The 25,801-nt window shown below is 49.2% G+C and overlaps 1 protein-coding gene across 1 annotated transcript; it reads left to right on the top strand.

Moving 5' to 3' along the window:
- Window positions 1-18,328: 18,328 nt before the first annotated feature.
- LOC138675043 (E3 ubiquitin/ISG15 ligase TRIM25-like) lies at window positions 18,329-21,851 on the top strand. The gene has a single exon (XM_069763000.1). It carries the CDS (start codon window positions 18,370-18,372, stop codon window positions 20,098-20,100), a length of 1,731 nt encoding a protein of 576 aa, XP_069619101.1. The 5' UTR covers window positions 18,329-18,369; the 3' UTR covers window positions 20,101-21,851.
- The last annotated feature ends 3,950 nt before the right edge of the window (window positions 21,852-25,801 follow it).

The raw sequence follows: 25,801 nt of genomic DNA, 5'->3' as shown, positions 1-25,801 counted from the left end.
CTGAGTGTATACCGGTGCTTGTGGACAGTGGAGCAGGTGTCAATCTGGTGGATGTTCATTTTGTTCAGACCCATGGCCTGAGGTGTAGAACACTAACTAAAACCCTAAGTGTCCAGGCCATGGACTCCGTATCACACAGCCAGGGATGGGTGACCCAAGTCGTGGATGATATACACCTGCGTATAGGGACTCATCATGAGGAGTTCCTGTCGTGCTACGTCTTGGGGGGGAATACCAACACCCATCGTTTTAGGACTCCCTTGGTTGAAAAAACACAACCCGGTCATAGGTTGGCGGTCAAGTGAAGTGGTCAGCTGGGATCAGTCGTGTGCGGTGTCATGATCCCAATGGCAGGGGATCACTAAAGGACAAGCACAGATACAAACAAGCTCTAGGGCGATGGAACCTGAGCTGACCGCGACCCTGAACCTAACACACAAATAAAAGTAGCCGGGGAACGTGCCTACGATGATCCTAGACGTCTCGCTCCAGCCGAAGATCTAACTTCCCCTATTAGAAGAAACACAGACCTCTCTTGCCTCCAGAGAAATACCCCACAGAAATAGCAGCCCCCCACATATAATGACGGTGAAATGAGAGGAAAGCACATACGCAGTATGAAAACAGTTTCAGCAAAATGAGGCCCGCTAAAGCTAGATAGCAGAGGATACAAAAGTGAACTGCGCGGTCAGCGAAAAACCCTTCAAAAAAACCATCCTGAAATTACTTGAACTCATGTGCCAACTCATGGTACATGAGGAGCAATTTCAGCCCACTAGAGCAACCAGCAGCAATAATCACATATCTGCAGGCTGGACTAAAAACCAAATAAAGCAAAACACCAAAACAGGAAAATCCAAACTTAGCTTGACCAGAAGGTTCTAGGAGCAGGGAGCAGAGGTAACAAGACACACTGGATACATTGATAACCGGCGAGGAAATGCCAGCAAAGCCAGGTTAAATAGGAAACTCCCATATCCTGATGGAACAGGTGGAACCCAGAGACCCAGGAAAGACAAGTCACCCAGTACCATCAGTAACCACCAGAGGGAGCCCAAAAACAGAACTCACAACAGTACCCCCCCCTTGAGGAGGGGTCACCGAACCCTCACGAGAACCACCAGGGCGACCAGGATGAGCCCTATGAAAAGCGCGAACCAAATCATCAGCATGAACATCCGAGGCAACCACCCAAGAATTATCCTCCTGACCATAACCCTTCCACTTGACCAAATACTGGAGTTTCCGTCTGAAAACACGAGAATCCAAGATCTTCTCCACAACATACTCCAATTCTCCCTCCACCAGCACTGGAGCAGGAGGCTCAAGCGAAGGAACAACAGGTACCTCATACTTCCGCAACAACGACCGATGGAACACATTATGAATAGCAAACGATGCCGGGAGATCCAAACGAAACGACACAGGGTTAAGAATTTCCAAGATCCTATAGGGACCGATGAACCGAGGCTTGAACTTAGGAGAAGAGACCTTCATAGGAACAAAACGAGAAGACAACCACACCAAGTCCCCAACAAGAAGTCGAGGACCCACGCGGCGACGGCGATTAGCAAACTGCTGAGCCTTCTCTTGGGACAACTTCAAATTGTCCACCACATGACTCCAAATCCGATGCAACCTATCCACCACCATGTCCACTCCAGGACAATCAGAAGGTTCCACCTGACCAGAGGAAAAACGAGGATGAAACCCCGAATTACAAAAGAAAGGAGAAACCAAGGTAGCAGAACTAGCCCGATTATTAAGGGCAAACTCGGCCAGCGGCAAAAAGGTAACCCAGTCATCCTGATCAGCAGAAACAAAACACCTTAAATAAGTTTCCAAGGTCTGATTAGTTCGTTCAGTCTGGCCATTCGTCTGAGGATGGAATGCAGACGAAAAGGACAAATCAATGCCCATCTTAGCACAGAACGTCCGCCAAAATCTAGACACAAACTGGGATCCCCTGTCAGAAACGATGTTCTCAGGAATCCCATGCAAACGAACCACATTCTGAAAAAAACAGAGGGACCAACTCAGAGGAGGAAGGCAACTTAGGCAAGGGTACCAGATGAACCATTTTAGAAAAGCGATCACACACAACCCAGATGACGGACATTTTTTGAGAGACAGGGAGATCCGAAATAAAGTCCATGGAAATGTGCGTCCAAGGCCTCTTCGGGATAGGCAAAGGTGACAACAATCCACTGGCCCGAGAACAGCAAGGCTTAGCCCGAGCACAAACCTCACAAGACTGCACAAAAGAACGCACATCCCTCGACAAGGAAGGCCACCAAAAAGACCTGGCCACCAAGTCTCTAGTACCAAATATTCCAGGATGACCTGCCAACGCAGAAGAATGGACCTCGGAGATGACTCTACTGGTCCAATTATCCGGAACAAACAGTCTCTCAGGCGGACAACGATCAGGTTTACCCGCCTGAAACTCCTGCAAAGCACGTCGCAAGTCTGGGGAGACAGCAGACAAAATCACCCCATCCCTAAGGATACCAGAGGGCTCAGAATTTCCAAGGGAGTCAGGCACAAAACTCCTAGAAAGAGCATCCGCCTTCACATTCTTTGAACCTGGCAGGTATGAAACCACAAAATTGAAACGAGAGAAAAACAGTGACCAACGAGCCTGTCTAGGATTCAGACGCCTGGCAGACTCAAGGTAAATCAAATTTTTGTGATCAGTCAAGACCACCACACGATGTCTAGCACCCTAGCCAATGACGCCACTCCTCAAATGCCCACTTCATTGCCAAAAGTTCCCGATTACCAACATCATAATTCCGCTCAGCCGGCGAAAACTTTCTAGAAAAAAACGCGCATGGCTTCATCACTGAGCCATCGGAGCTTCTCTGTGACAAAACCGCCCCCGCTCCAATCTCGGAAGCATCAACCTCAACCTGAAAAGGGAGCGAAACATCTGGCTGACGCAACACAGGAGCAGAAGAAAACCGGCGCTTAAGTTCCTGAAAGGCCTCCACAGCCCCAGGAGACCAATTAGCAACATCAGCACCCTTCTTAGTCAAATCCGTCAAAGGCTTAACAACACTAGAAAAATTAGTTATAAAACGACGATAGAAATTAGCAAAGCCCAAGAACTTCTGTAGACTCTTAAGAGATGTAGGCTGCGTCCAGTCACAAATAGCCTGAACCTTGACGGGATCCATCTCAATAGTAGAAGGGGAAAAAATATACCCCAAGAAAGAAATCTTCTGGACTCCAAAGAGACACTTTGAGCCTTTTACAAACAAGGAATTGGCCCGCAGGACCTGAAACACCTTCCTGACCTGCTGAACATGAGACTCCCAGTCATCAGAAAAAAACAAAATATCATCCAAATACACAATCATAAATTTATCCAGATATTCACGGAAAATATCGTGCATAAAGGACTGGAAGACTGAAGGAGCATTAGAAAGTCCAAAAGGCATTACCAAATACTCAAAATGGCCCTCAGGCGTATTAAATGCGGTTTTCCACTCATCACCTTGCTTTATTCGTATAAGATTATACGCACCCCGAAGATCAATCTTAGTGAACCATTTAGCCCCCTTAATGCGAGCAAACAAATCAGTCAACAATGGCAAAGGATACTGATATTTTACGGTAATCTTATTCAAAAGACGATAATCTATACAAGGCCTCAAGGAACCATCTTTTTTGGCCACGAAAAAAAAACCTGCTCCCAAAGGGGACAAAGATGGACGGATATGTCCCTTTTCCAAGGACTCCTTAACATAATCCCGCATAGCAGTATGCTCTGGCACTGACAGATTGAACAAACGACCTTTAGGAAATTTACTGCCTGGAATTAAATTTATAGCACAATCGCAATCCCTGTGAGGAGGAAGCGAACTGAGCTTAGGCTCCTCAAAAACATCCCGATAGTCAGACAAAAACACAGGAATCTCAGAAGGAGTAGATGAAGCGATAGAAATCGGAGGTGCATCATCATGAACCCCCTGACAACCCCAGCTTAACACAGACATCGATTTCCAGTCAAGGACTGGATTATGAGTTTGTAACCATGACAGACCAAGCACTAGGACATCATGCAAATTATACAGTACCAGGAAGCGAATCACCTCCTGATGAACAGGAGTCATACGCATGGTCACTTGTGTCCAGTACTGAGGTTTATTCATAGCCAAAGGTGTAGAGTCAATTCCCTTCAAAGGAATAGGGACTTCCAGAGGCTCCAAACTAAACCCACAGCGATTGGCAAATGACCAATCCATAAGACTCAGGGCAGTGCCTGAATCCACATAGGCATCGACGGAAATGGATGATAATGAACAAATCAGAGTCACAGACAGAATGAACTTAGACTGTAAAGTACTAATGGCAACAGACTTATCAACCTTTTTTGTGCGTTTAGAGCATGCTGATATAACATGAGCTGAATCACCACAATAAAAGCACAACCTTTTTTTCCGCCTATAATTTTGCCGTTCACTTCTGGACTGAATTCTATCACATTGCATTATCTCAGGTGACGGTTCAGACGACACCGCCAAATGATGCACAGGTTTGCGCTCCCGTAAACGCCGATCAATCTGAATAGCCATAGTCATAGACTCATTCAGACCAGTAGGCGCAGGGAACCCCACCATAACATCTTTAATGGCCTCAGAAAGGCCATCTCTGAACTTTGCAGCCAGGGCGCACTCATTCCACTGAGTAAGCACCGACCACTTCCGAAATTTTTGACAATAAATTTCTGCTTCATCTTGCCCCTGAGAGAGGGCCAACAAAGCTTTTTCAGCCTGAATCTCTTGGTTAGGTTCCTCATAGAGCAAACCCAATGCCAGAAAAAACGCATCCGCATTAAGCAACGCAGGGTCCCCTGGTGCCAATGCAAATGCCCAATCCTGAGGGTCACCCCGCAGGAAAGATATAATTATCTTGACTTGCTGAGCAGGGTCTCCAGAGGAGCGAGATTTCAAAGAAAGAAACAACTTGCAATTGTTCCTAAAATTCAGAAAACGAGATCTATCTCCAGAAAAAAACTCTGGGACAGGAATTCTAGGTTCAGACATAGGAGCATGTACAACAAAATCCTGTATATTTTGAACCTTAGTGGCAAGATTATTCAGGCTGGAAGCCAAACTCTGGACGTCCATGATAAACAGCTGGGATCAGAGCCATTCAAAGATTAAGAGGAGGAGGAAGTAGCCAGGCTGCAATAAGGCTAGGCAGCAAACTCTGAGGGGGAAAAAAAAAAAAAAAAAAACTTCCTCAGACTACTTATCCTCCTACTTCAGCCAATACAATTAACACTTTGTGGGCCGGTTATACTGTCATGATCCCAATGGCAGGGGATCACTAAAGGACAAGCACAGATACAAACAAGCTCTAGGGCGATGGAACCTGAGCTGACCGCGACCCTGAACCTAACACACAAATAAAAGTAGCCGGGGAACGTGCCTACGATGATCCTAGACGTCTCGCTCCAGCCGAAGATCTAACTTCCCCTATTAGAAGAAACACAGACCTCTCTTGCCTCCAGAGAAATACCCCACAGAAATAGCAGCCCCCCACATATAATGACGGTGAAATGAGAGGAAAGCACATACGCAGTATGAAAACAGTTTCAGCAAAATGAGGCCCGCTAAAGCTAGATAGCAGAGGATACAAAAGTGAACTGCGCGGTCAGCGAAAAACCCTTCAAAAAAACCATCCTGAAATTACTTGAACTCATGTGCCAACTCATGGTACATGAGGAGCAATTTCAGCCCACTAGAGCAACCAGCAGCAATAATCACATATCTGCAGGCTGGACTAAAAACCAAATAAAGCAAAACACCAAAACAGGAAAATCCAAACTTAGCTTGACCAGAAGGTTCTAGGAGCAGGGAGCAGAGGTAACAAGACACACTGGATACATTGATAACCGGCGAGGAAATGCCAGCAAAGCCAGGTTAAATAGGAAACTCCCATATCCTGATGGAACAGGTGGAACCCAGAGACCCAGGAAAGACAAGTCACCCAGTACCATCAGTAACCACCAGAGGGAGCCCAAAAACAGAACTCACAACAGTGCGGGCTGCTGCCCAGGGGCAACTGTCTCTGCCATCCTTCTACAACCTACCCCTTCCTCTCCAGTGGGGCAGCAGAGGTGCAGCTAGAGAGTAGGGGCAGGACTCATCCCTCACTACATGCTAACCCGGTGTCTCAGAGACCTCTTAGGAGGAGGGGTCAGAGGAGGGTGGTGGTTCCCTCTGAGCATAATGAGGGTGTGAGTTTGGTGACACAGGGGGACGCCTCTGTTGTCAATTCCTCTAGGAATTCATCATCTTGTGGCAGACGCATGCATGGAAATAAGCGTTCAGGTCCGGACCTGAGTGTGAATGAGTACGTATGGGTTTCCACCAAAAACATCAGGTGGCAGTGTGCAACTGGGACCTGGAGTTCCAGGGTGATTGGGCCATATCGGGTGTCAGCCATTCTCAGCCTAGGGACTTATCAGTTGGAGTTACCCTCCGTTATGCATATACACAATTCATTCCCCAGGTCGGCCCTCTGGAGGTTTGTGGCACCTCCGGAGCCCTCACTGGTGGCATTTTCATCAGGCCACATTTGCCGTAAACCTGAGAGTCAGGTGACTACTGAGGTGAACGTTGGTGGATCGAGGCGTACTCACCATAGGTTGTTATATGGTGAGGTCTGATGTTGAGTGTCCAGAGGCCACTCATTGAAAGGGGGGTACTGTCACGATCCATGTTTGGATCTGTGGCAGATCTGGTTTCCCTCAGATTTAAACCTTTTCTCCTTTCTGGTCATTGGGGGTTAATGCAGTTTTCTTCCCCCGGTGGCCGCTGGTGTTATTGCATTTAATTGCTGCTTGGTCAGCTGATGTTTGTGACCACTCCCACCATCCTTTATAAGGTCACCTGGTGCTTCAGCGGACTGTTGGTTATACAGGTCTTTTGGATACCAACTTTGCTGGAATAGGAGCTTGCTGAGTGCTGTTGTTCTACAGCTGTATACTTATTCCTGGGTGCCTTACTCTGCTGTGCGGTGCATTGCAGCAGAGAAAGCTAAGTGTGGTGTTATTGTTTCTTTGTCCCTTTGTAGTTTGTGCATTCACCTTTTGGTATTGTGTTCCCCTCACTCTCATATTGTTTATCCCTGTTTATTTGCTTTGTGGTGCTGTTTACATTGTTCACCTCCTGGGGTGGGGGTTGTGGGTTTAGTTTAGGGTTTAACAGGAGACGGGACAGGTCGGTGACTTGGGCCTCCCTACCTTCAAGGGTACCCCCAAGTTAAGGAAAGACAGGACTTCCCCTAGCCTGTTGGGCAGTTCAGGGGCCCAGATTCCTCATCTCCTATTTTTCTATTTCTGCCTCGTGACACTTCTTGCTGGCAGCTGAATGCTTCCAAAATGGAGAACCCACACACAACGCTAACATTTTTATAGCCCAAAAAAATTTGAACTAATTTTATTGACAGTGTCTGACGCATACAAATGGATACTTCCGGAACGGACACCATAACTGACAACGCAGCCACATGCGTTAACGCGATGGCAAAAATACACCACAAAAAGACAATTTTTGGCTCATTTTTAGCGCATCCATTTAACGGATCCATTAAATGGATTTCCCTAGCAGAATGTGAACCAAGCCTAATACAGTGATTACTGGTGACAATATACACAGTAGATCTGTATATAGTGTCAGTGTATAGGTAATACAGTGATCACCAGTGACACTATACACAGTAGCTTTGTATATAGTGTACAGTGAACAGGTAATAGAGTGTATAGTGTCAGTGTACAGGTAACACACTGACTCACCAGAGACGTCTCTACCTTAAGGCCTTCATCTTTGCTTTTTCTTTTTCATGCAGCGCAGACCGCCATCATTTCTTCCAGCCAGGACTCATCTCTGCATAAAATAACACAGTTACCTAGAGCACCACTTCCAGAGCACATTTCCCACTTTTCCCATTCTTCTACACCACACATCTGAATACGGACGTGCACCCACCATTAATATATAATTAGTTATTATTAATCCACCACTGCACCCCCACCAACAATAGCCATTTTGCCCACTTAATAAACATATACATTAATTAGCCCCTGTACTCTTTCCCCCAATTCATTACCAGTCACTACATCCACAACGCCCCCCACTATGAGCCTCCGGGTCCCCCGATTCATAATTTTTACATGCCTCTTCCGCCCCTATTCATTATCATGTCTTCTCTCTCCCACCCCCACCCTCAATTCATTATCAACTGCTCTCCCCACACATTCGATACATCATTTATTCCCACCACCCTTAAAATTCATCATTATTTCCTCTCCCCAGGTCCTCATTTGCTCTCCCCGTCCTCCACCTTCAATTCAATTGGTGTCCCTCACGTCATCATTTGCTGTCCCCCTTCCCCCCTCACTTCATCATTTGCAGTCTCCCTTCCCCCTCACATCATCATTTGCAGTCGACCTTCCCCCTCACTTCATCATGTGCAGTCCCCTTCCCTTCATTTGCAGTCCCCGTCCCCTCCCTCACATCATCATTTGCAGCCCCCCTCCATCATTTGCAGCCCCCCTCCATCATTTACAGACCCCCTCCATCATTTGCAGCCCCCGCCATCATTTGCAGGCCCCCGCCATCATAATTTCAAGCCCCCCTCCATCATTTGCAGATCCCCTTTTTCATCATGTGCAGATCCTCCTTTCATCATGTGCAGATCCCCCCTTTCATCATGTGCAGATCCCCCTTTCATCATGTGTAGAACCCCTCTTTCATCATGTGCAGAACCCCTCTTTCATCATGTGCAGATACCCCTTTCATCATATGTAGATCCCCCTTTCATCATGTGCAGAACCCCCTTTCATCATGTACAAGTACCCCTTTCATCATGAGCAGACCCCACCTTTTAATCATGTGCAGACCCCCTTTCATCATGTGCAGATCCCCCTTTCATCATGTGCAGATCCCCTTTCATCATGTGGAAATCCCCCCTTTTATCATGTGCAGACCCCCCCCCCATTTCATGACGTGCAGATTCCCCCTTTAACCATGTGCAGATCCCCCTTTCATCATGTGCAGACCCCACCTTTCATCATGTGCAGATTCCCCCTTTCATCATGTGCAGATTCCCCCTTCCATTATGTAAAGACCCCCCTTTTATCATGTGCAGACCTCCCCTTTCATTATGTGCACACCCCTCTTCTGTCATGTTCAGACACACCCCTTCCATTGTAAGAGGGTAGTGCTGTTATGGACAGTAACACGCTGCCACTTTAATAGACAGCACCCCCTTGTCTGGTACAATGGAATGTCCTGCTTCCCCCTGCTAGACGGTGAAGATAAGCTGCCCCAGGAAGAGGGGAGGGATTGAGCCTGAACTGTGCGTGTGTTCTGAAGCTGCAAGAGAGAGAGAGAACTGTGCTATTTTGCTACAAGAAAGGTCCTACAGCTTGGGACGAAAGTTTACTTGTGAACTTTGCAAGCCTTTTCCCGGATACAGCAAAGGTGGCTGTCCTGTGCTAGTTTGTGAAGCCACGAAGACACTGAGAAAGGGACTTACAGTTTCCAGGAGCATCCCTAGGATCCAGAAGCAAGGAGAAGGCCACGCTTCGCAGAGCTGACAGGAATCCGTTCCCACCACCGTGTTGGACTTTTGGGGGCCCCCTGGGACTGGACCTGTGTCCCCAACATCACCGTGAGTTTGTTCCTGTATGGTGCACCTGTTAGGGCCTAGTGCAGGCTTCAGTAGTTGGAGCACGGTAGCCGTGTGGCCTGCGTAGTAAAGGCCAGGGAGGTTATATGCAGAGTAGCATCTATATTTGTCTTATTGTTTAAAGTTGCTTGTGAGACAGATTCTGAGTTTGTAATTGTTGAATCACTGTGCTATTTCACAGACAAGATAACTCATGTGCATTATCTTTTGTTATTGTAAACCCGTTTGCATCTTCCTTGTTCCTTCCATTCCCTGTCTCCCAATAAAACCCCCCTTCGTTGTTTGCACCTCATCTTGTGTACAGTAGTCTTCCTGCACTGTGGTGGTCCCCCGGCCATCGCTTCAAGTGGCGCTGCGAGCAGGGTACTGTCACCAGGATGGAGGCAGCAGACAGCAATGGCGGGAATGCTAACATTAATGGGGATGCTGTGGGCATTGGTGGAACCCCTGCAAGGACACTCCCTATGGGCACCATATTTAGTGTGCTCCCAAAGTTTGACACCAAGGATATGCCACTATCCGACTGGGTGTCCCGGCTGCAAAGCACCCTGAAGATTTATAACATCAGCCCAGACCTTGAAGCGGACATTGCTTTAACTGCCCTAGAGGGGGAAGCCCACAGAAACATCTGCCTACAACCAGAACTCACCTGTGGTACCCTGAAGGAGCTAGTAAAGTTCCTGGAAGAGATTTACGGCGAGACTGCTAGCGCAGGACATCTTCGCGCCAAATTTTTCTCCAGGCTGCAGCGGGAAGAAGGAATTTCTCAGTATACAACAGCACTGCAAGAAGTGTTCGCAGAGGTGCAGAGAAAGGAGGCAGATGGATTTGGCAGCATGGGCTCTAAAGACCAGATACTCCGGGAGCAATTCATTCTGGGACTACACAGCACATCCTTGAGGCAAGCACTGTCAGAATGGGTCCGGGCAGATCCAGCCCTTACGTTTCGTCAAGTCCTGGCGGAAACAGTGGCCCGAAGTAAAGAAGAAAACTATGCGTCTGGAGTGATGCGTGTCCAGGGCGCCAATTCCAGAGGGGACCCAAACCATCAAGAGGTGCTGGTCCAGGTAGTGTACCCAGGTAGACTTGCAGCGGTCCCTTGTTAACGTGCAAGAAAAACTGACCCAGATGGAGCGAAGAGTGGGGGAACTACAAGAGACTGACCCACCATACTCATGCAACCATTCTTCAGCCCGATTGACAAGGGATCAGTGGGAACAAGCCCCCTCCCGTCAGGCATCGGCGGCACGAGGACAGGCTCGAAGTACCCCCCGGCGAGGAGGAGGCATTCAATGCTGGGAGTGTGGAGGACGGAGGTACCTTGCCAGAGACTGTCAGAACTATACTCAAGGCCAGTGGAAGCCGCCGTTAAACTACCAACCCCCGCGGTAGTGCGGCACTCTGTGGGGGAGGCGAGAAGAGAGGCCGCTCCATATCATAACGAACACTTGATTGCTGGGAGCCCCATCCTACGTGCTGAATTTGAAGGAGTTCTGGTGGATTGCCTGGTAGATACCGGGTCACAAGTGACAACGATGCCAGAAGCGTACTTCAAGCAGCATTTCCAGGACCTGGCCAAGCCAGAAAAAGAGACATTGATTCGCTTGTTTGCTGCCAACCAACAACCGATTCCTGTCACAGGGGTCGTGTGGATGAATATTCGAATCTGTGAGCAAGAAGTTGGGAGAAAAGGGATCCTGCTAGTCCCTGAGCCTGTCAAGGAAGATGTGCCTGTAGTACTGGGAATTAATATCTTACGTGAACTCAATCAGATTATGTTTACCAAACGGGGACCTGGATATTGGAAGAAGGCTACTCCACATAAGCCTACTCAAGAAGCCCTTCAACGACTGATCCGCGTCTGTGGGACGCAGAAGAGTGTGCCATCTTATCAGACGGTAGGGGTCATCCGGGCTCCTGGTAAAGAACCTGTAATCCTACCTCCCGAGCGAGAAACTATAGTATACCTTCCAGTGGGGACTCACCGCAACCTTGATGGGTTGGAAGTGGTTGTTCAGCCTGTGGTAGGCGGAGGAGTGGATCAAGAAGTCATGATAGCTCGTACGATAGCTGTGGTCCAGCGAGGACATGTCCCCATAAGAGCTTTGAATGTGAGCCCCAGGGAGGTCACCTTGCCATGAGGGGCAGATCTGGCCCTGGTGTACCTACATAAGAGTGAAGTGGTGAGTCAGAAGGAGATGTCTTTATCACCGAAAGAAGGCGTGGGGTGGACCCTAGCAGTTGCTGCGGGAGACGAAGTGACACCATCCCCGGAGTGGACGGGTCATCCTTGATCAAATGGAAGTGGATGTGAAGGCTATCGGCCCTGAGCATGTGCAAGCAATAGAAACTATGCTGTGGGAAAATCAGGCCGCATTCGCCCGTCACGCCGAAGATTTCGGCTGTACTGAAGCCATCACGCATGAGATACCGAGTGGGGAAGCTCGTCCAATTCGAGAACGATACCGGCAGATCCCGCCCAAGATGTACCAAGAGGTGAAAACATTACTGAGGCAGATGCTGGATTCAGGAGTGGTGCAGAGTAGTCAGAGCCCTTGGGCAGCCCCGGTGGTGCTCGTCATGAAAAAGGATGGGACCATCCGGTTCTGTGTAGATTACAGGAAACTCAATGTCTGCACTGTTCGAGACTCGTATCCATTGCCCCGCATCGAGGAATCCTTGACAGCGTTGGGGAAAGCCAAGTACTTCTCCACCCTGGATCTAGAAAGCGGATACTGGCAAGTAGCCGTGGCACAGAAAGACAGAGAGAAAACCGCTTTATCCTCCCTATGGGGCTGTTCCGAGTTTAACCGGATGCCCTTTGGGCTCTCCAATGGTCCAGGCACCTTTCAACGGCTGATGGAAAAGTGTTTGGGAGATTTAAATTTTGAGGCTACCCTGATCTATCTGGATGACATCATTGTGTTTTCGGCCTCATTCGAAGACCACCTTTCCCGGCTTGGACAGGTGCTCGGAAGACTGCGGGCTCATAACCTGAAGGTGAAGCCAAAGAAATGCCACCTCTTCAAGAGGGAGATCGAGTACCTAGGCCACATAGTGTCACAAGATGGAGTTCTACCCTCGCCAGAAAAAGTGGCTGCTATCCAGAAGTGGCCAGTCCCTCAAACAGTGAGAGAACTCCAGGTCTTCCTGGGACTCGCGGGGTACTACCGCCGGTTTGTTAAAGACTTCGCGAAGGTGGCAGGTCCTCTCAATGAGTTGCTGAGGGGGACCGCTGGAGTGCCGAAGACCCAGCGCATCCCCTGGGCACAGGGACAATACGAGGCCTTCCAGGCTATAAAGAATGCCCTTACTTCGGCCCCGATTTTGGCCTACGCAGACTTCGATCAACCGTTCCTGTTGTACACCGATGGTAGCCTGCATGGACTCAGTGCAGTACTTTCTCAGATACAGGATGGACATGAGAGAGTTATCGGGTATGCTAGCAGGTCCCTGCGAGACAGCGAAAGAAACCCTCACAATTACAGCTCCTTCCGGTTAGAGCTCCTGGCGCTGGTGTGGGCCATGACAGAAAAGTTTGCAGGCTTCCTGACAGGTACCAAAATTCAAGTTCAAACAGACAATAATCCCCTGGCCCACCTTGAGAATGCTAAATTGGGGGCCTTAGAACAACGGTGGATGGCTTGCCTAGCCAAGTTCGACTTTACCATCCGTTATCGCTCTACTACCGAAAACGCAAATGCGGATGGGCTGTCAAGAGTGCCTGTGGAGACTCCAGTGGGGGATATTGATGAGCAACTTGAAGAGGAGGAAACCCCGGACTTCAATAAGTTCAAGCCCCCAATGGTTGTGGCCCAGTCAAGAAGGGAGGCCTGCGCATTACCCCGGTCCTTGGGGAGAACCAATGAGGAATGGGGACACGTTCAGGATGAAGACGAAGGGCTGAGACAGATGAAATGGTGGGTAACGCAAAAGCGGAAGCCTGGCAAACAAGAGAGAGATAATCTGGACACTGAAATGAGGAGTGTGTTGCACCAGTGGGATAGACTGGAAGTGCGAGAGTCAGTACTATATCGTAAGAGGCAACAGCCAAAAGATATGGAAGTAAGGTGGCAAGTGGTCATCCCAGGAAGAATGGCTCAAGAAATAGCTAAAGAAGCCCACGAATTCAGAGCGCACTTCGGCCCCACAAAGACCTACCAATGGTTGCAGCGGTATGTGTATTGCCCCCGGTTGGAGCTTGTGGTGGAAGAGGTTTGCCGGCAATGTCGAGTATGTGACCTCATTAAGAGTACTAAACAGAGGGCACCCATCCAGACCATACAAACTAAGGAACCGTTGGAAGTCTTGATGATCGACTGTCTCCTCGTGGGACACTCGGCCCGGGGGCTGCAATACTGTTTGGTGATGACCGATCATTTCTCTAAGTTCGCAGTAGTCACTCCGACTAGAGACCAGACTGCGGAATCGGCGGCACGAGCCATCTGTCAAGACTTCATCCGGGTGTATGTGGATCGCCCCCAGACGCAGGGCCGCGGGTTACTCGGTACCGGTCCTCTACTGTCTCAGTTCTGGGGATGTCACGGTGGCTGGACCCGGTCCGTGACCCTGCTAAGGGGCGCCCAATGAAAGGAGATAAGAGTCTGTCAAGGTTTCGTGACACCACCTGTGGTATTCGGTCAGGTTGACCGATGCTGCTTGGGGTCCGCTGGGGTGATGTGATGGCAGCTAGATGGTGTGACTTCCCACAGGTGAAGTATGTCCCCAGGGCTTCCCAGTAAGGTGGACGGTGATGGTGTGAGGTGCAGGCAATAACGAGGACACAGGGTTGCAGTCTCTTTACCTCTTTACTGAAGACTTCAGGATCCTCAATCCAGAACACGATTAACCGGGCTGTCGGAGACCGGCCGGTCCGATGGCACATCCAGAGTTCCCCTTGCAGGTGGAAATCGTTGCCTACCAATAGCGCCTGTGTGTTTTAGTGCTACCCTGCTGAGCATTCGGTATAGTCCTCACAACTTCTGTTCTAGATCGTTCATTCGTTCGTTCTTTCTCTTTCTTTCTATTTCGTTCCAGATGTTACTAGTTTCTCGTCCCCCAGGTATGTTATGGCTAGGACGCACCCGTATGACGGGAAGGCTCGGAGCTCTTCCGGGACCCTAGAGATGCCCCTCTCCACGCGTTGCCCCCTATGTCTTCGTAGGAAATTTAAGGTAGACAGCCAACCTATAATTAACTGTCCTGCGGAGTTTGAAGTAAGGCAAAGTCAGTTACTTCCTCGGTGTTCCGGCCACCGGCTACGCGCCTCAGTAGGATGTTGCCATTCTCGGGGCACGACTCCTACTGGATCTCCTTTGTGCTGATCTCTTTTCTCACTGTTCCACAATATCCTTCGCTTCGTGTCTTTTTCTTAGGATACCGCCGCAAGGAAGTGCAGGCGCGGTTCCGTAACGTTCTGTTCTGTTCGCTAGGTACCTGCCAGGTTCCCACGCCTGACAGGGACCCCCTTGAATCTTCTCCCTGCAGCACCCCGGCAGAGGGATGCTGCCTGAATCCAACCCAGTCAGCTTCTGATCTCACTTCCTATCCAACCTCTAGTTTTACCAGTGTGAGGAGTGGCCCAATAAATAAAGCCTTTTTCTCCCCCTAGTGGCCGGAGTGTGAAGTGTAATGTGTGCTGGTGATACCTGGTCAAAGAACTCCTTTAGTGCCATCAGATGTACCATCACTCCCCTTAGTGGCAGAGCGACGTTACTGCAGCGACCAGATCTCTGGGGCGCTGCATATGGGTGCCCAAAGCGCATCCACTCTGACCAAGGCGCATGTTTCCAAGGCAAGGTGATGGAAGAATTGTATCGTATGTATGGCATCGAGCGGTCCCGGACCACCCCTTACCACCCTCAAGGCAATGGAGCTTGTGAACGCTTCAACAGAACCTTGCTTCAGGTGCTGAGAACGATGGAGGAGGATAAGAAGGCGTGTCGGACAGACTATCTGCCAGAATTGGTCTGGACCTACAACAATCGGGTCTACTCCACCATGGGTTATACCCCCTATCTACTGTTGTTTGGAAGAGCTGGACGAGAGATCATTGAGCTGAATTTGGAACAGCCAGAGGAGCTAATGGAGGGAACTGTCACCTCATGGGTGAAAGAGCATCGGCAACGATTGCAAACGATACGGCGGTTGGCGGGTCAGCAACTGCAAGAAAAAGAGCATACGGCCTGCAAACCGACTCAAGAGTTACCGCTCCAACCTGGAGACCGAGTATTGGTCAGAGAGAAACGCCCTAAGGGAAAACTAAGTGAGAGATGGGAAGAGATGGGAAGTACAGCCGTACAAGGTTATCGAGCGAGTGTATGCTAACGGCCCTGTCTACAAGGTACAGATTGAGAATGGGGCATCCGCCCCTAGAGTACTTCACAGAAATATGCTGCGGACTTGCCGGTCTGAGGTCTGTTCTACGCCATTGTCACCTGAAGGCGACACTCCACTTCTTGAATCTGTCATGCCTGATGGCCAAATCGATGATGAGTGGTGGACCGTCCCCGACACAGTAGGGGGTCCTCAGCCGCCCAGAGACGGATCCCATGGATGTACCAGCACCGCCATGCGAGGATGAGACCAGACAAGAGCTCACAATGTCTCCTGCAACAAGTGTTCCTCTGGAAGATAGTCAAGCCTTGCCTGACAGCCAAGAGCTTCAGAGATCCCAGAGGTCTAATGCAGGGGTTCCACCGGTCCGATATGTAGAACAGTGTGCTCTGTCTGTTTTTACACCTTTGTTGCCTCCTCTATATGTGCTGTTCCGCATTGCACGTTCTTTCATTACGCTTCAACCTTGATTCTGTGATGGTTGAGGACAACCATCATTAAGAAGGGAGGCATGTAAGAGGGTAGTGCTGTTATGGACAGTAACACGCTGCCACTTTAATAGACAGCACTACCTTGTCTGGTACGATGGAATGTCCTGCTTCCCCCTGCTAGACGGTGAAGGTAAGCTGCCCCAGGAAGAGGGGAGGGATTGAGCCTGAACTGTGCCTGTGTTGGGAAGCTACAAGAGAGAGAGAACTGTGTGCTATTTTGCTACAAGAAAGGTCAAACAGCTTGGGACGAAAGTTTACTTGTGAACTTTGCAAGCCTTTTCCCGGATACAGCAAAGGTGGCTGTCCTGTGCTAGTTTGTGAAGCCACAAAGACACTGAGAAAGGGACTTACAGTTTCCAGGAGCATCCCTAGGATCCAGAAGCAAGGCGAAGACCACGCTTCGCAGAGCTGACGGGAATCCGTTCCCACCACCGTGTTGGACTTCTGGGGGGCCCCGGGACTGGACCTGTGTCCCCAACATCACCGTGAGTTTGTTCCTGTATGGTGCATCTGTTAGGGCCTAGTGCAGGCTTCAGTAGTTAGAGCACGGTAGCCGTGTGGCCTGCGTAGTAAAGACCAGGGAGGTTATATGCAGAGTAGCATCTATATTTGTCTTATTGTTTAAAGTTGCTTGTGAGACAATTTCTGAGTTTGTAATTGTTGAATCACTGTGCTATTTCACAGACAAGATAACTCATGTGCATTATCTTTTGTTATTGTAAACCCGTTTGCATCTTCCTTGTTCCTTCCATTCCCTGTCTCCCAATAAAACCCCCCTTCGTTGTTTGCACCTCATCTTGTGTACAGTAGTCTTCCTGCACCGTGTAGGTCCCCCGGCCATCGCTTCACCATCATGTGCAGACACACCCCTTCCATCATGTGCAGACCCCCTTTCATCATGTGCAGATCCCACTTCCATCATGTGCAGACCCCTCTTCTGTCATGTGCAGACACCCCCCCCCCTTCCATCATGTGCAGACCCCCTCCTCATCCATTTAATTCATTTTAGAAAGAAAAAATTTTTTTTCATACTTACCTTGTAAGCGATCCCCAGCAGGTGCAGCTCCTCTTCTGGTCAGTGTCCTCGTACGTGATGGCGTCAACGCCTATGAGCCAACACCTGACCAGAAGTCCAGGATGGGCAGAGGGAGTCATAGCTGTGCAGCTATCAAGGTAAGATGGCCGTGCACAGCTCCCAGAAAGCATCGGGGCCCCGGCCCCGATGTGTGTGCCCAGGGATCCAAGACCCTCACAGCAGCCAGGAAGACTGAGGTTAGGTGCGCGTGCCGACACAGGACCCTAAAAAAAACAACAAAACAACTTGAGGGCATGTGCCTAGGGCCCCCCCCCCCCCTCCCCCCACCCCCAGCATCCTGGCACCCTAGGCACGCGCCCTCAAGTGCCTGCTAGCAAATACGGCCCTGAATGTGCGAACGCTGCACTACACTAGTGATCCCATATATATATATATATATATATATATATTCTTTAATACATTTGTAGTCCCCTCAGTTTTATTTTAACTACCCGTTATACCCTGCTGCACCCTGTTGCACTCATATTGCCTTCCCTGATTACAATGATTATTACTTTCTTCGCTGATAAAATACATTTATATGACCGAGAGTCAGACAATCATCAAAGCAGGTACAGAAATATAACAGGCCCTGCCCTCCAGGGCCTATAAATCAGGAAGATATGAGGGAAATCTTTATCTTGGTGAAGAAGCAAAGATCAAAGTCTAGACTAATATAGTACCGTGTATGCTGGAACTCACCCTGTTGTCAGTAACATTGGTCATATCTGGGTTCTCTGCTCCTCAGTAGTGTCAGCGATGGCGTCTGCTGATCTTAGACACGAGCTGAACTGCTCCATCTGTAAGGACATTTATACAGATCCTGTAACCCTGAGATGTGGACACAGCTTCTGCCAGATCTGTATTGATGGAGTGCTGGATACAGATGGCGGGTATGGAGAATATTCCTGTCCTGACTGTAGAGCAACATTTCAGAGGTGGCCTCCACTACAGAAGAACATAACTCTGTGTAATGTCGTGGAGAATTTCCTGGCTAGTCATCCACATCAGGAGGAGATCACCGGGATCTGCTGCACTTACTGTGTGGACTCTCCTGTTTCTGCTGTTAGATCCTGTCTACACTGCGAGGCTTCTCTGTGTGATAATCACCTGAGGGTTCACAGCAAAGAACCAGAACACGTCCTCACTGATCCCAGCACTTCTCTGGAGACCAGGAAATGTTCTGTCCATAAGAAGATCCTGGAATATTACTGCACTGAGGACGCTGCTTGTATCTGTGCTTCCTGCAGTTTGGCTGGAGAACATCGAGGACACCGGGTGGAGATGCTGGATGAGGCCTCTGAGAAGAAGAAGAAGAAACTGAGAAATGTTCTCCACAAACTGACCACAAAGAAGAAGAAGACCGAGGAAAGAGTCCAGAGTCTGGAAGAGCGCAAGAGAAAAGGTCAAGAAAAAGCAGCTGGAAAAGCCGAGAGAGTCACTGCCCTGTGTACAGACATCAGGAGACGGGTGGACGACCTGGAGAAGAAGATCCTGAGTGACATCTCCAAGTGGGAAGAGAACGTGTCACTGTCTGATGTGATCCAGAATCTGGAAATAAAGATGGACGAGCTGTCCAGGAAGATGAGGCACATTGAGGAGCTGTGTAACATGACGGATCCACTGACTGTCTTACAGGATCCAGACACCGGTGACTTGTGTGATCCTGAGGAGGAGGGAGGTGATGAGGACACAGGAGGACATGGAGGTGATGAGGACACAGGAGGACATGATGGGGGTGATGAGGACACAGGAGGACATGGAGGTGATGAGGACACAGGAGGACATGATGGAGGGGATGAGGACACAGGGGGACATGATGGAGGTGATCGGGGTGCGGAGCTGATCTCACACATATCACACACATTATCTACTATGATAAGAGATATAAATGTGATCTTCCATATGCAGGATCCTGCAGACATATTACTGGATGTAAACACGGCTGCTAATAATCTCCTTATATCAGACGACCTGAAAACTGCAACCTGGATGGAAATAACACAGAATTATCCAGAAACATCAGAGAGATTCCAGTATAATCAGGTGATGAGCGGGAGGAGATTTACCTCAGGACGACATTACTGGGATGTGGAGATCAGGGGGTCAGGAAATTGGAGTGTGGGGATGTGTTACCCCAGTATAGAGAGGAGGGGGCGCCAGTCATACATTGGATATAATAACAAGTCTTTAGGTTTATATGGGGTGTATAATTATCAGTGTTCAGTGAGACATGACAGTAAATTGATCCTGTTACCTCACCAGATCTCCAGTGATCGGTTCAGGATATATCTGGATTATGAGGCCGGGCAGTTGTCCTTTTATGAGCTGTGTGACCCCATCAGACACTTACACACAGTCACTGCCGCATTCACTGAGCCCCTTCATGCTGTGTTATATGTATGTAATGGTTCTATAGAGATATTGGGGATCAGCTGTGAGGAATATGTAATTGGCGGACTGTTCGGGCTATCAGATACAGAAGTGTGAGAGGCCTCTTCCACGTCGTCCTTCTTATACGATTATAATGATTTTCCTATATAACGTTGTAGTGATCGCTCCTCTTAAAGGGATCTCCCACAATGTATAATTTTACAATCTCCCAGTAGTCTATAGTATCCCAGCTTCCAGATCCTGTCTGTTTTATTTCTTCATCTTTTTCTGGCTCCATTTCCTCCATAATTGCGTCCCTGCTCAGTGTGAAGATGGCGGTCCTTCAGTGCTGCCAATGTGACCACTATAAACTACATTTCCCATAACCCCCTGCTCTCCTCAGCTTCTCTGTGATCTGCTAATGGCCCCTAGGCAGAGATGACAGGAGGAGATCAATGTGCGAAAGATCTGTGTCTTACTTTAGTCTGGAGCCAGGACAGACGGGGACTAGAATTCAGCCCTGGCATCTCAAACCACAGAGACCCAGGTGGTCCCCACCACATACCCCAGATCGGGGTCTCTAATACTGATATTACCCTGCCTGGAGGAAATCAAGATTCACCACAAGACCTAAATTCCAATAATACACTATAAAAATGTAATAATAATAATGGGTGTACATACTTTTATGAATAAAAGAGACTAAAATATTCTATTAGTGATATCTTTCTTGGCTAATCAGAGAACTTACATTTGCAGCTTTCAGAGCACAGAGGTTTCTTCTCCAGGCAGGTTTACAATGTACCACAATATCATTTTTATTTTATATCACAATTATAATAATAATGTAATATAATAGACAAATCCCACCAGACCATGAAGCAATATTACCAGAGTATAGAGTGATAATACCGCCATACTGATCATTAACCAAAACCGCCGTACTAGGACTGATATCACCACCATACAGTGACCATATAATGGTGATATCAACTCTACACCGGGCTCTGCAGAGCATATATGCGTGTACTGTGCAGGATCTCACCAGTGCTGTACAGACCATTGTCACGAATCCCACCGTGCTGCCAACAATATGTCAGGAATCCCCACCGTATGTCAGGGTTCCCACCAATATGTCACGATTCACGGGGAAGATACCTTTAACATCCCCACCACTCACACCAATTTGCATTGAACCTGGGTTGTTTGGTCGCCCCTGGTTCTTTCTGAAGGGGATTTATCTATATCCCACTTCCCAGTTCCGGTTTGGAACTTGCAGCTCTCTGGCGCCCCCCTTACCCTCAAGTGTTGTGAATTCTGCTCTTGGGCTCCCTCCGGTGGTTATGAGTGGTAGTGCTGCGGTAGTTGGATCGCCGCATTTATCAGGTGTATCCATTTTTTGCAATCTGGGCTGGGCTATTTAAGTCCTGCTTTATCCTTTAGTCAGTTCCAGTTGTCCATTGTTTTTGGAGGATTCACATCCATACCTGGTCTCTCCTGGTCTGCTGTTCATTTCTTCAAAGATAAGTTCTGGCCTTGTTTTTGCTGTCCACCTGATGTGGACCATATAGTTCTGTGCATTTTCATGTTTTGTTTTGTCCAGCTTTGTCTGTGACGGATTTTTTGCAGCCAAGCTGTGTCTCTGGAGATGCAGATATACCCTCCATGTCTTTAGTCAGATGTGGTGATTTGTATTTTCTGTGGTGGATATTTTCTAGCGTTTTTATACTGACCGCATAGTACTCTGTTCTATTCTTTCTTTTTAGCTAGTATGGCCTCCTATGCTAAATTCTGATTTCATGTCTGCGTATGTTATTTCCCTCTCCTCTCACAGTCAATATTTGTGGGGGGCTATCTATCCTTTGGGGATTTTCTCTGAGGCAAGATAGGTTTCCTGTTTCTGTCTTTAGGGGAAGTTAGTTCTTAGGCTGTGTCGAGGGGTCTAGGGAGTGTTAGGTACCCCCCACGGCTACTTCTAGTTGCGCTGCTAGGTTCAGGGTTTGCGGTCAGTACAGGGACCACCTTCTCCAGAGTCCGTCTCATGCTGCTCCTAGGCCACCAGATCATAACACTCAGGTCAGTCAGGGTACTGCACCTAGTACAATTAGTCGCCAGAAAGGCTGCCTTACTTTGTACTGGCTAGTGGGCAAGCTGTAGCGAGGGCGATATAACTACTCCCACTCAGGCTGGAACAATAATTATCAACGCCGCCGTCGCTACACAGCCTCCAACAGGACAAATTTGCTGCCACCAGCTCTGATTTCGTGGTTATTAATTGGTCCAGAGCCAAGCCAAATTAGTAGTGTAATTAACTTCTGAGGACGTGAGTTCGTTATAGAGCAAGGAGAGACAAAGCTAGTACTTTTATATTTTACTCCAAAAAAGGTAGGCAGTGTTCACAGAAGTATAAAAAGATATTATAAAGAAGACAAATATCATATGTATAGTACAATTACAAATAAAATGAGATTAAAGTTGAAAAAACACTTACATTTTGTATCTCATCTTATCTCATGGCCGACCGTGTGCTGTGGAGGAGGGGACACATCTAGATGCATAGCACGCATCTATATATCAGCTAGACCCCAGACAAAGACACGTGATGACTGCTGTCCCACTGTTATTTCCTAGCCTAAAATCAAAGCCCTCCCCCTGTGGTGACCTCACTTAGAAGATGGATACTCTCCTGTCTTAGCATTATGAAAACTCATCATCCCACATATCTTGGCGTAGGAACCTTGTAGAAAGATGTTATGCTCAGCGTGCCATAGGGATTCCTTTAAGTATAGACATGGGGTAGCTGGGTGACCCAGTTCCAGCAGACTCACCAAAACCTTGTCAAATGACAAATGCACTAGCAGGGTGCAGCAGGCCCCCCACTAAGGCTGGAGCAGCACAGGTGAGTGGGTGGTTGTTCTCATCAGTAGCTTGCACCTGTGCTGCTCCAGCCTTTATTAGTGGGGGGCCTGCTGCACCCTGCTAGTGCATTTGTCATTTGACAAGGTTTTGGTGAGTCTGCTTTTCATGAGTTGTTTTTTTTTGAGTTTCTCTAGGTTAGCTGTTTTGATATTAGCATAGGTCTCGCAGGTTAATGAGTACCCTTGACGTTGGGCTGCGAGCTTATCCATTTTGGCCAAAATTGTAACCAATACCTCATTTATTGTATTTTAGGCATTCATTTTTTTCATCTTTTTATTGCACTTTTTATCAATTTTTGCAGGGTGCGGCAGGACCCCTTTCTGTTGGCTTGGCTTTTGTGTGGTGCATTTGTATATAGTGCTGGCCAGCCCGCCTGCTAATACTATGGGCGTGATCCAGAGGTGTAGCTAGGGTTTTGGTTCAGGGGGCTAAGCTTCTGAGTGGGCCCCTAACCAGGTAACCTTGAATACAGCTCGGTGACGCCTCCTAATACTGGAGGAGAACCTCAGCAGATGACCGCGCTGTTACTGAAGATAATCTCTATATGAAGACCAAAATGGATGTTACCGCCATATGGTCAGTGGTAGATACCAGTCCTACAGAACATAGATCACAGCACAGTTACAGATAATGACTTACTGCTGACGTTCTTTCTGATGGAATCGTTCATTTTTCCCGTCTTTTCCATCTGGCCCAGACCGACATGACGACTTCTTCCAGCCAGGACTAGTCTGCAAAGAATACAACAAAGGCACATTTCCCTCCTCATATTCCAGCCCCATCACATCTATTCCCAACCTGCACAAACCCCTCATCCTGCTGATACCCCAATACTGAGCTGCTGCCATATGTGACCCTATTACTGCACCTGATACTCCAATACTGAGTCATTTGACAAGGTTTTGGTGAGTCTGCTTTTCATGAGTTGTTTTTTTGAGTTTCTCTAGGTTAGCTGACCCAGTTCCGAAGTAATCCGTTTCTCAATTGTGCTGGTTGTGCTGTTCCATATGTTGTTCTCTGCTGCCACCCAGTGGCCTTTTTCCGTATGGCAGCTTGTTATTCATTTATTCTTATGGCATGTCTTTCACTTCCGGTTCAGGAGTCAAGTCTTCTCTTCCTCTAGCAGCCATTTCAGTCTCAGTTTTCATGCTGTTGTGAGAGAACGCTCTTCAATCGGGCTTAGGAAGGCATCAGTCTTTTGACCTTTTGTTGCTCACACTTGCAGTCATACTTGGTGCTACATCTTACTGTACCTTGTCTACCCTGCATTTCTGGAGAAAGTACTGTATTACCAGTTATACGCTGTATGTTCAGATTTACAAATAAACAAGTCTGGATTGCACAATCCCTGGAGTGCATCATCTCTCCGGACGCTGAGCAGCATTGGTCCTGTCTGCCTCATGTGGAGGAAATACTGAAGGTACGATTCTCTCTCTCACAACTCTTATTAGTCAATTACACCTCCATTCGCCTCATGTGGGGACAGAACACTGGTTCTGGAACCTAGAAAACTCGCTGGCTGATAGTTCCACCGATGCCAATGTCAAAAATGTATTTGTCCCACTTCTATCATGAATCGGTGATATGATATCTACATTTGCAAGGACAAAGAAACCTGTTTTTTTTTCCCCATATGCTTTTACTTGTACTTTCACTTTGAAGTCATATATTCTTGAGTGAGGGGGGAAAATGAGGGGTTTGGTAGGCACGGTACTGTATAAGGTGCGTGCCTCTGACTGCAGAGCCCCTAAGGGATAGCTAGAGGGGAAATCTGTGCAGTGCCCAATTCCCCCCTCCCACTACCTCCCCAGGTGAGGTCATAATTGGGACGCCCAGCGGACCAACCGGGGAGAGGAGGGGAGTCAGGCCACACCCGCAGGGGTTAAATTCTAGTGACGGGGCCAGGTTCTCCCTCTTTCTCCCCGGCTGACCCTTGGAAGCTGTTGTCGTCCCGGATCTCCTGACCACCATGGATGCCCCTACGGTCGAGGCCCTGCAGCAAGGAGCTGCACAGGAAGGTGAGCAATAGCTGCGATCCCCTAATCCTGGTCTGGGTGCTCACCTTCCTGTGCCCTCTCCTCACCCCCTAGCATCCCCTCAGGCCTCCTCGTCGTCTCCCTGGGCTCCGTCCCTGCACACACCCTCTCCTGGGCCTCTCCTCACCTCCTAACCTCCCCGTCGTCCCCCAGGGCTCCGTCCCTGCATACCCCGCCTTCTGGGGCCTCGTCCTCCCCTGTCTCCTCAGCACAGCTAACCCCCACTCACCGGCTCATCGTATCGGTCCCGGCCTTGGCAGACTCCGGTCCTCCAGGGCTCCCGCTACTAGCCCCCGGCGCTCCGGCTGACCGGGCCGCAGCGGCGCCCCAGGGCAGACGCTCGGGGCGGTCCTCCCATCCTTCCGTACGCCTGCGTGTTGGAGGGGAGCCGGCGCTGCCAATCCGCCGTGCCTCTGCCCCACGTGTGGCACCGGGATGCGCGGCGGACGTCTCGGCGCTTGCTTCTGGTGCCGCTGCCCGCCGGTGCCAGGTTCCTGCTTCATACTCCGATCGCGTCCGGGCCCCGGGCACTTCCTGTCCCCGCTCTGAAACCCAGGGCCCGGCGCGTTTATCGGAACCCCCGCAGCCATCTCATTTGGTTCAGGCCCGCCCTGCCTCCCAGAGTGCAGTGCGGGCCGGGCAGGACACGCCCACTTCCGGCCCCACTTCCTCCCGGCAATCCCACTGCAGTGCAGGGGCAGGCAGGGGGCCGCCCGCTGCCTCGGTGCCCTCGGCGGCGCGCCAGCCGCTCAGGGGGACCGGGGGCCAGCGGGAGCAGCCGGCCCAGGCACACCGCGAGTCCCCTGCAGCGTCAGGGAGCCTCCCCTCCCTGATGCCGGCATGGGACCGCCAAGCCCCGCCCA

This window comes from Ranitomeya imitator, chromosome 4, assembly GCF_032444005.1.
Source record: "Ranitomeya imitator isolate aRanImi1 chromosome 4, aRanImi1.pri, whole genome shotgun sequence".
Lineage (NCBI taxonomy): Eukaryota > Metazoa > Chordata > Amphibia > Anura > Dendrobatidae > Ranitomeya > Ranitomeya imitator.
The sequence above is the reverse complement of the archived record's forward strand: the minus strand, read 5'-3'. Positions and strand labels throughout refer to the sequence as shown.

Bases quoted from the DNA above. Each gene is read 5' to 3' on its own strand.
- LOC138675043 (XM_069763000.1), top strand. From the start codon at position 18,370: ATGGCGTCTGCTGATCTTAGACACGAGCTGAACTGCTCCATCTGTAAG.